The sequence below is a fragment of the Papilio machaon genome, chromosome 15 (assembly GCF_912999745.1).
Source record: "Papilio machaon chromosome 15, ilPapMach1.1, whole genome shotgun sequence".
Classification (NCBI taxonomy): domain Eukaryota; kingdom Metazoa; phylum Arthropoda; class Insecta; order Lepidoptera; family Papilionidae; genus Papilio; species Papilio machaon.
Genome location: NC_060000.1, coordinates 1,292,356 through 1,303,886, shown reverse-complemented (window position 1 = coordinate 1,303,886; position 11,531 = coordinate 1,292,356). Strand labels below are relative to the sequence as shown.

At 35.1% G+C, this 11,531-nt stretch overlaps 1 protein-coding gene across 1 annotated transcript; it reads left to right on the top strand.

Annotated features, from left to right (window-relative positions):
• Window positions 1–1,280: 1,280 nt before the first annotated feature.
• LOC106720896 (zinc finger CCHC domain-containing protein 24) lies at window positions 1,281–9,864 on the top strand. The gene is made up of 4 exons (XM_045681324.1): window positions 1,281–1,608; window positions 6,263–6,454; window positions 8,237–8,401; window positions 9,610–9,864. Exons 1-4 carry the CDS (start codon window positions 1,498–1,500, stop codon window positions 9,721–9,723), a joined length of 582 nt encoding a protein of 193 aa, XP_045537280.1. The 5' UTR covers window positions 1,281–1,497; the 3' UTR covers window positions 9,724–9,864.
• Window positions 9,865–11,531: the final 1,667 nt, after the last annotated feature.

The following is an 11,531-nucleotide window of genomic DNA, read 5'->3' as shown; positions in this document are numbered from 1 at the left end:
CTGATATTTCGATGGGTACTACGTATAAGGGCCAAATTAACAAATTGGTAATTTTTTCTTTTTTGTGTTAAAAGCTACCTCTTAGTTTAGTTAACAACATGCACTAAACAAAAAACACATTTACAGGTGTTAATGTTATTTTTTGTTGAAGTAAAAGGGCCTATGCGGCTTATTTTCCTATATAGTTCAAACCGTGAAAACCTCTCCGTTCCTGAAACCTGTTCCTCCGAAAACCTGAAAAGTTGTCAATATCCACATTGGCTTATTCATAAGAGACATCGATTTATACATTTTTCGAAAAAAAAAAGCACATTTCGTAAACAATACGCATAAATATCGTTGCACAATATATGACAAACTTAGCCTTTTTATAGTAAACAAAACAAAACTAACCTTTTTGTTGCATTGTTCGTCAGTTTCACATCACTTTTCAACAAAATATGACTCTTCCTTTCCGAGATCAAGTAATTTATTAACATCTACATAAACTAAATCACTAAAATGTAAACGAACCTTCAAATAATAGGAACTAAAGACGAACACTAAACAACTAAACAGCGGTGGCTAATTAAGGAAATAAAAAACAACAAACTATTATTTAAAAAGCGTTTTCTATACGTAAGTGACGTCATCAAAAGAACTGCATATGGGTGAAAGCTTGTTACTATTAAGCTTTGTTGTACAAATCTGTCGCTTTGTTTCAGAGCACGGGATATCGTTAGGATGCCGGCTGTGATATCGTGGTAGGGGGGCTGAACGAAAATATTGTTCCACGGAGACCCCGCGCGTCGGCGCCCACATGTTCCACGTAGTGTTGGGACACGATTTTAAGACTGTTTTATCGATACATTGAAGCATATTGTCTATAATAAATGAGTTGAAAATTATAAAATTGATAAATTGAAGCATATTGTTTACAATAAGTAACAGTTTTTTTTATTATTTTGAGTTGAGAATGTAATTTTGATATGAGTGATTAAAATTTTTAAGTTATCGCAGTTGGATAAGAGATAATCGTAGGCAAAACTGAAGTTGTGAGCAACCAATATACAAGGTATATTTTTGTGAACGGAGTACATCTGGAATTCGTAAATAAATTCATAAATCTTGGTAAACAGATCTCCTTTAACAGCGAAAGAAACTCGGAAGAAATAGAAAGCTTTTCATTTTTAATATCCAACTATCGATATCACTACACTAACTCTCAGTATTTCGGCCAACACTATGCCTATTCCCATCTCCCGTCTTAAGGAGCGGCTGCTACTAGTTCGAGAGTAACCGGCGCGCGCGCAGCCCGACACATTGCGAGCCAAAAATACCGCCTTGCCCGGCCGCCGCCCTCACCACGTATACACTGACATTGTAAAAATACCAGTATAACAACGACAACAAGTGCTGAACCAGTATACTTGTGAAACAGTGTTTACTGCTCTGTGGTCACTTGTGATAGAAACTTTTTATCTTGTGGTCAAGGGTGGTAGAAGTACTGATGGTGCAATGTCACCGGCTGCCATCAGCTCCGACCTGCCACAATGGTGTGGCAACTCAGACAACTGCCAGCAAGCTTTACTAGGCTGGCTCTTCCTGAACCAAGATCAGAATGATCCGGTAAGAGTTTTTATTTTTTACCAGACTTACTCCGACTCCGAAGGGTCATGTTATGATAGTTGTATGCGAGTCTTCCATTGTGATCTCTTGTAGGCTAAACGACTGAACCAATTTAGACGAGAGTGCTGTCATTTGGTTCGTATTCTTCTGAATGTCATAGGGTTATAGTCGGAAGGATTTTTCGATTATTTTATTATGAATATGGTTAAGCAATTTCTACTACTCTTTTTATCCTAGGCACAGAATATACCTTAGATACAGAAGTACCATTATATCCAAAGCATTCAAATACAACTTTTAGAGTGTTTGATTCCAATATATACGTGGCAATCAATGATATTTATGACTTAGTATTACTATTTAGAAGAACGAATTAAATTATTGAGTAATCTCAACGTAATGTTCTGTTTTCGACAACTTTAATGCCCAATAGGATCTTGGGATATAAGTATAGGTTTTTAAAAGAAGCCGAAGCAATGTTGATGATTGTTAAAGATGACAGATTTGTCTAAAACAACATTAAGATCAAAAGTTAGGATACTTTCTTATAAAATTGACATAACGAAGATGAAATAGTTATTTATAAAACGTCCACGTGCTAAAACGATAGAAATTAAACATGTGTAATTTGTCCCCGTTAAATCCTCAGAACAACAGATTATTGTTAAACGTTCCGTTGATGTATAAAGAGTTAATTGTTGTGAAATAGAACGCAATTGATTTATTCGTTACTTAACATTTTTAATAAATTAACCAGTAGCCGAGAGAACAAAGTTGATTAGAGTTATTTGCACATATATTAGTACACTAATTATAATACTACTAAAAGAATAAAACTAATGTTACTTACATCGATAACTCATAATGATTTAGAGATCTATACCAAAGATTCACAAACTTTTTTTTCCTTAGACCGCTTTAAAATTTTAACGGGTTTCGGTGAACTGTAGAGCTGGCGTTGGGGTAGGGCGCGGTTGGGTGATTGCCCAGAGCGTTGGTCAGAAAGGGGAGACATTTGCTGCTGCATTAAATGCGACAAATTTAATTCAACTTGTGAACCTTCAACTTCTTTTCCATCTAAACACTCCTACCGGCTCTCTGTGGACCCCAATGGATTCATCTGAACCAGTTTGGGAATCACTGCTCTAAACGCACGGTGTACAAAGTTTGGGAATGGAGTATTCAAAAGGTTGGGTTGTAGATAGTCTATTGACGAATTCAATCATAACGTACATACATAATGATTGAAGGAAGTAGGATAGGTGTTTGACCCCGCTAACTAATTGTTTGAATGGCCGAGCGTTCGGTTGATGAAATAAACAAATTCAATGCTTCATACTCGTTTGCGTTTTGTTCATCTGTTCAATTTGATAGCATAATAACTCAGTGGTTGGTAGTAGTTTAAGGCAGATCAATTCCTGAAGTCTACTTCCATCTAGAGATTTCATGTTATTAACAAATTAGTGCTTTTTGAATGGAGATATGGTCAGAAGGTTTTGCATAATATTTTCGCGATGGCCTATTTCTTTTCTAGAAAGTAACAGAGGAAAGATATCAGTCAAGGTATATTTGATTCTATTAGGAAATATTACAAGTCTAGTATAAGCAATTTTTGTGTCTACGTCTAAGTTAAGTCAGTATTCTTTCATATTTTATTTGTATCTAATAAAATAAAAAAATAAAAAAATAAATTTTATTGATCCACAAAAACTTTTTACAATTTCTTAGGACTCTGCCTCCTGTGGTAGGTGGGGACCTGTGTTACAGGAGGTAGTGCCTTCTCTTAATCTATGTCTTAAATAGGTAATCTAAAAGCAAGATCAAGTTACGACCAAATACAAGTCGGTAAAACTCACTAATTATAGAGCGATCTCCAGAATTCCAAATATGTTCATTCAACACCTGTGCTCAAGCTGTTCTTTGTAACCTAACAAAGTTTTCATATTGAATTCGTGTATTAATTGGTAGCAGTATATTTAAAAATCTTAAGCATTATTTTAAGTACAATGCATGTTTCCCGTTGGGCCGATCCGGCCACCGATTATTGGTCCAATGGGAAAAATACGTTTATTCTACATATGTCACAAGAACATGATTATAATTTTACAGAGACTATCAGGAGCACAGAAAATAACATGGGATACATTTTATCCCAACAGATTCCAATAGTAAGATATTTAAGAAGAATGAAAACCTCTCTTAATATAAAATAGGTTAATTATATTGATAAACAATAAAATAATTATTGACTACTTATAAGAATAAATTATGTTACCTCTTCAAGTTTATTACGTCTTACATTTCAAGTGACAAAGCTTGTTGTTAAGAGATTCAAGTTACTCTTAGTTAAGAGTCGTATAACGTCATCCGGTGATTGGCGGGTTGCTTTGATACCGCATCTTACCGTGGGTAGCCACTGGCGAAACTCTTATACTAAAAGATAAACTGTCATCAATTTAAATGAAATGAAAAGTATCTTTGTGTAACTGATACAGCTACAATTATCTCTGTACTGGTCAGTTTAACGTTATAGACAGTAAATAACTAGTTTAACTGCGCTACAACTTCAAACTCATTAATGTCTTACGAACACATCTCGGAGTGTGGGGCACCCTCCCTCCTGGTTAAAAGGCGAAGTACAGCATACTGTGGAAGTCATTGAGTACGCCTTATGTCCACCAGTGGGCTGATAACGGCTGATGATAATGATGACCACATTTCACGTGGTCAGTAACTAACCAACTTCATTAAAAACTTTAGTATGGTGAGGTGTTTTATATTTCTACTCAGGCTATACCAACAAGTTGAATTTTATAGTTTTCATTTTCCGAACACAACATTATTTTTGTCCATGCTTGTTTGAAATAATTTCCCGATATAAAATCGCACACAAACCAGTAGGCGCGTCTCTTACCTCCTACGCATTTACCCGAGACCTCTACGTCACGATCTGTGTCAAAACAAAATAAAAAACACATTACCATTGCATTTCATGAGTAACACCAGACTGTTTTGAAATTGTGGAAAACATCGAATTAATTGTATTAAAGATTTGTAAAGTCACATCTTGAATAAAATTCGTTGACTAAATAATAACAAATGTAAAATTAATGCGTAATTATGTGATGTTAAGATATAACAATCACAAGACAACATCCAGATTGAATTAAAAGACCATAGGAACTTGAATTTCACACAATTCAAAATAGAAGATGAAATGCATAAAAAAATGAAAAAAATAAATTAATCTTACAATATCATCATCCTGTATCACCGGAATAGGAAAATTTAAGCATCTATAAAGAGTTTGTAGTTGTTAACTTAGATAGTTTTTAACTTAAGTAATAAGTACCTAAATTCAAGTTACTACGCAGTTTACTCGCATAATGGTATGAAATTCTTGCGTAAACATAAATACCTGCTTGTTTTTCTCGATCTGATTTATTCCCATATTTTAATCTGATCGACAGTAAAGGACAAAACAAAAATGGCAAAATGCGCATCGAAACGTAATATCAACATCGGGACTCCTCATTGCTTATGCACTCTGAAATTTTATTGTTGTAACCAGGTTCATAGGATTCGCTGATGAAGTAAAAAGAGGGGAAGAATCTAATTTTCAACCAATAATTTTTGTACAATACAGAGACCACGCGTTCGCCTCCAGACGTCAACGCACGCATTTCCGAATTGGAGCGGTGGTAGGGTTGTCACTCGTCGATCTTTATGCATGCTTAATTACTTACTATCTTAATTTTTGTATTACTTCAATATTACCATCAAAATATACAGAATCTTACTAAGATTATAAACTATCAATTTTCAGTTATATCAGTTTGACCGATCTTGAGTTATAAATAGTGTAACTAATACGACTTTATTTTATATATATATAGATGCGAAAGTTTAGATGGATGGATGGATGTTTGTGTGAAGGTATATTTGGAACGGCTTAACGGATCTTGAAGAAATTTGGCACAGATGTAGAACATAATATGGTAGAAGACATAGGCTACTTATTAGTTTTTTTTTAATTCCGTGCGGACGTAGTCAACTATGAATTATTTTAACATATTTTTAATATGAAAAAATAATATTTTAAAATTATTGTCAGCCCTAATCGGAGCACTAACTCATTAAACAGATGCGCGTGCACAGCGATCGCGCAGAGACCGACGTGGTGGACTGAAGGGGGGGAGAATTTACCGCGATTTCGTTTGTCCGAACCTCGTTCTGTTTGACCAAACGGAAGTCTTGCTGACCGATAACCAGATGTTTCCTATACATGAGATCAGTAGACAAAGCAGTCAGTTAACTATGGGCGTAGTACCAGGTTGATATTTTAAATTACCCGGGTGGATCCAATGCCTTCATAAGCGCAGCGTAAGGTTATATTTTCTTATACATGTGAAGTTAAAAAGAAATGTGAGTGTTTATTTTAGAAAATCTATGAATCAGAGTGATATGAACAACAAGTTTTATTTGATTTCGTAGAGATCACATTATAAAAGCGTTAATGCTGTTCGTTTCAACCTCACTTTATAATAGGTAATGAAATCCCTGGTCAATCCATTCAGCAATACTTATGTTTCCAGTGGGTTTATACTGGACCTAAGTTTCATATCATGAGGACATATATTTTGATTGGTTCCAGTGGGTGCCGGGTTCTATCTGGGGCCCGCTGCCGACGGCGGCACCATGCTCTACAGCGCCCTCCGACGACGTCTCCTCGCTGGCGGACCAACTGGCCGCATTGTCCCTGCGTCGCCCAACGCGCCCGCCGCCTCCAGCTTACATGTGTCATCTTTGCTTTAAGAAAGGACATTACATTGGAGATTGCCCACAGGTATGCACGTCATTATTGTATACCTTCAATGTAAGCATGAGCATCTGACGAGCTTGCTTGCGTGATATGTATCTGAGTCAAAATGGTTCAGGGCCACGCTAAATGGAAATCTGTTACCTCTGTCTACCCGTCTGTGTTATGTTCCATGGCATGAGTTGTGTTGTTTTTGTACGATGTAAGTAACATAGAAATCTGGGAACACGGCAATGTCCCACTGAGGCGAGTAGTGACTTAGTTATCACGCATTTGGATATTTAATTATAGCATTAACCTTGTCTGTAATATTTTCTTGAGGATTGAAATAAATACTTTTCAATATTATATATCCCTTCTTTCGACTAAAAAATATTAAATTAAGACTATAAGGCGGTGACAATATTTTTTATAACAAGTCGAGTAACCGTTCTGTTATTTCCGCACCACGGCATCGGCTCCGTGTGGCAAAATGCCAATTTGGTCATTAATTAATTTATTTATATAATACCATTCAACAGTTAAAAGTTATTCTAATTGTTAGTAACTTGGCCCTGGATTCTATTAACAGAACTTTTTCTCTAAATAGCAGACGAACCTCAAGTTAAATTTTTTGATACCTGATTTTAAAGGATATGGTCATTTAGTAAGTGCCAAGTGACTACACTTTTGAAGGCACTAATGTAGTACTTGTTCAACTGTTGTTTAATTTTTGCTGATAATTCTAACGACGATAACCTATATTCGGGTTATCGTCGTATGATTAATTAAATCAAACTAAATACATCATTGTTTCATGCAAATAAAACCGTCATGGAACTGAACAAGGACGTATTGTTTCAGCTTTCAACTTTGACTTTGCTTTTATCTGAACTAGTGATTGCCATAAGACCGCATTTTGAGTTAAATTCACGCTGCTCGTAATCGACAGAGAAGGGAACGCACAGTAAGAGGATATTGCCCCTTCCTATCTATCCCCTTCTCCACCAAATCTGCTTCACCCTCCCATTCTTTCCAAGAAAAGGGTGAGAAGGTTAAGAGAGTCAAAAATAGGCCTTCGGCGTGCACACTCATTAGACGAAACACGGAATTGCTTCCACTTCACGCCTGTCTTCTATGTGGAGCAACAGATGTTGTTGCTGGCTCTACCACTGATCTCACGAATATAATATTAGATTTGCTATTCGTAGAAAAGTGAATTTGTTTGTGCAAGACGTCCGTTGTAAGGTGCAAGGCGATAGCAAAACGCCTCGCAAGCGTTTCTGCAGCTCTGAGGTTAAGGGTGAGTACACACAGGGCGTTTGGAAAAATGGTAGCGCGCGTTCTAATTATAGAATTTACATTACTAATTACACATATTATCATCTCTTTGATTCTCTTTGAAAAAAAAAGCGACAACAATATATATTTATACACAGTTCAAGGCGTGTCCTTCTCTAAGTGTAGATAAGTTTAAAAGTTTCTTTAAACGCGCGTTATATGCCTATTTGAATTGCCCAGTGTGTACCAACTCTAATTGTAACATAAGCCGGCCAATCACATTACATTGTAATTGAATTACAGTCACGATTTTTCTAAGAATTTCATCTCAAGCTGGATGTTTACAAAACTTTAAATGCGCTATAGTCACGTAGAGCGATCTGTTACTAGAAATATTTAATGTACCTAATAAACAATAAAGCTGTCTACACCTGCTCTATATTTTTTAACGTCATTACATATTGAATTTTCAAAAAAAATAAAACTCACAAGTGAAAAATGTCACATTTTCACGTTTTAGGTTAATTGATTAATTATAATACATTCCAGGCTCGTCCGAAAGGTGAAGGGTTGACCCCGTATCAGGGTAAAAAGCGGTGCTTCGGCGAGTACAAGTGCCCGAAGTGCAAACGCAAATGGATGAGTGGGAACTCCTGGGCCAACAACGGACAGGAGTGTATCAAATGTCGGATTAACGTCTTCCCACATAAACAGGTGATTGTTTAGCTGAAGGAAATATTATTTGATTAACCATATAACACCATACAATTCCAACATAGGATTTTAGTTATAGCAAATTTAGTTGTTACTTGCTACGTTGCTAAGAGTTGCACAGTTTAATTACATGTATACAGTTAGTTGCCTATTACTAGTTGATATAATTTTTGCTCTATCTAGTTCCTTGCCTCTGAACAGTTGAACATATTTTGAATATTTGAAAAAAGAATACCATCGTTTACTTTGTAACATGTATACATACATATTTCAAAACGTAATCTATATATATAAAAGAAAGTCGTGTTAGTTACACTATTTATAACTCAAGAACGGCTGAATCGATTTGACTGAAAATTGGTGAGCAGGTAACTTAGAACCAGGAAAAGGACATAGGATAATTTTTACCTCGTTTTCTATTTTTTATTCTGCGCGGACGGAGTCGCGGGTAAAAGCTAGTGAAAATATAAAAATTATATTTGAATGAGAAACAGTTTGCATTTATTATTTTTTTTAACAGTGTGGAAGTTGCCAGCAAACGATTCGCAAACTTTTTGCAGTGTTTATTTATGTTATCTGTTTATTTAATTTTATTTTAATAACAATGTAATATACGGCTAATGACGTATAAAATTTTATTCCTGTAATATACTCATAAATATGACTTGTTTACGACTACATATATTTCACAGTGATGTGTTGTGAACATAAAAAATACTATAAATAACAGACATACATTACCCAATTCAGAGTACCAAGTACAAGAATCTTACTTCTTAGCTTCTTACTAACATTATAAATGCGAATTTTTAGATGGATGGATGGATGTATGTTTGTTTGAAGGTATCTCCGAAACGGTTTAACCGATCTTGACGAAATTTGCCACAGATGTACAATAGTGCCATAGTGTAGAAGAACAGAAGATAATTTTTTTAAATTCTGCGCGGAATGAGTTGCAAGTATTTTATAAATATAACAACTTATTACGTTATTTACTTTTACGTACACTCTTTGACGTAACAACAAAACACATCCCTTTTTGGATCTTCCGTTAAGCCTTGCACTTAGCAATAGCAATTTCTACGACAGTCGCAGCCATGCCAACTTGCGGTTCCATTTTTATCAAAATCTGACAAATAGTTTATGAGTTATCCTTACTCTTGCAAAAAAAAAAAACAATTTTCAATTCTTATTATCTTGATTTCCAGAGGCCATTGGAGAAGCCAGATGGTCTGGACGTGAGTGACCAGTCCAAGATTCATCCGCAGCATTTGTGCCAGAAGTGTCGTACCCTAGGTTACTATTGCCGCAGGGAGTACTGACCAGTTACCTTCAGAATACCTTAGATATACTACTCTACTAGTGTTTGCATACTCATTCTTCTAGTACTGTCGAAAGTACTGACCAGTTTACCTTAAGAAATATTAAATAACTCTGTGGCGCGTCTAAAATGGCCCTTGGCCTCCGACAAGAAGTTTTTACAAATATTAAAGTCTATAACTAAAGAACTACAGTTGTAGGAAGTAAGATTGATATGTTTTACTTCTTTTTAAGATAGTTTTGGTATTCAAAAGAAAAAATGTAATTGCTTTAAATGTAATAATATAAAATATATATATATATTAGTACTTACAAAGACATTAAATTTAAAGTTCCTTCGTACTTAAAAATTATTGGAAAATAAACCCAAAGAATAAAGTCTACCAAAATACATATTATGTTAAACTAACTTAATTTGATGTTATATTTTTGTAGGAATCGATAAAAAACATAGAGATATTTATCAAACATTAGTTAATAAGATAGTTCCTCTCAAGTAGGGTTGGAGACACGCAGGCGACCGGCCATATAACATTTAGTCAAAAATTTAAGGTTTATAAAACTTTGTATGCCGACCTTACATGAGTGGGAACGGGCCAGATAATGAGTTAATAGGATAGTTATTTTAAACCAGTTTTCATAGAGTAAGTTTACGTATAATTTTTATTATTTGAAGAAATTAAAGATATATGTAGTTCATTTATAATTATTTTAAGATCTAAGTAACACATTTTCATTTATGAAAAATTAATATCTTTTTTATAATTTGATTACGTTTGATAGGCACGCTCTTGACGAGGTTTTAATCACGCTGGCCCAATGACTAGGACCGGTTGTCTTCAAATGTCATGCATGTCGGAAATAGAGCGCTGGTGGCTAGGGGTTAAGCACTTGACTTGCAAGCTACAGGTCCTGGGTTCGAATCCCCAATGTACTAATATGTTTTTGATTTTCGATTTACATATGTACATTTATCCCAAGTTCGTACGATGAAGGAAAACATCGTGATGCAACCCGCACATATGTGTGAATTGCCGGGAGATAGACGGTGACGCGGCTCTCCATCCGTAAAGTTCCTTCTCCCGAAATGGCGAAAAGTGGATTGCGGAGGTTCATTTGGCCACACCATATGGAGGTCCGTGTGTAATGTCGGAAAATACTTATATTCTATGGTAAAAATAAGCACCTCATGGCAACAGAGGTACTTATAATTACTTAGGCTTAAATGTTATGGTATAGTTTTCATCTAGTTATTATAAAAAAAACTATTCCTCCCGTGAGTATATAAGATATATAATATTATATGTATATTTAGATCGAATGTTTAAAATACTTGTATGTTAAGAATTAATGATCATGTAAATAACAGCGGAAACCAATATTCGATACTAAGGTAGATCCGAATATTATTTAGTGACATATTTTACGAATTTTGAATTTTGAGAGATGACAAAAGGTCATCGAAAACTGACAGTTTCTAATTGAATATTTTTAAATAATTTCCTTCTTTTTATTAAATCAGCAATAACTTAATTGCCAATATAATCTTACGAATATTATAAATGCGAATGTTTAGATGGATAGATGGATGTTTGTTTAAAGGTATCTCCGAAACGGCTCAACGGATCTTGATGAGCTCTGGCATAGGTGTAGAGCAGTCTGGAAGAACACATAGGCTACGTAATAAGTTTTTTGTTAATCCAAGCGGACGAAGTCGCGGTTGACAGCTTGTGGTTAAATAAGTAAAAAAGGATTTAGTTCGGTTATTTGTTTGGCAGTAAATTAACCTATGCAGAACACATAAGCATTT

Excerpts from the sequence above, each read along its gene's own strand:
- LOC106720896 (XM_045681324.1), top strand. The coding sequence starts at position 1,498 with ATGTCACCGGCTGCCATCAGCTCCGACCTGCCACAATGGTGTGGCAAC. Across the intron at positions 6,455-8,236 it reads ACATTGGAGATTGCCCACAG|GCTCGTCCGAAAGGTGAAGG; the intron begins GTATGCACGTCA and ends AATACATTCCAG. Across the intron at positions 8,402-9,609 it reads ACGTCTTCCCACATAAACAG|AGGCCATTGGAGAAGCCAGA; the intron begins GTGATTGTTTAG and ends CTTGATTTCCAG.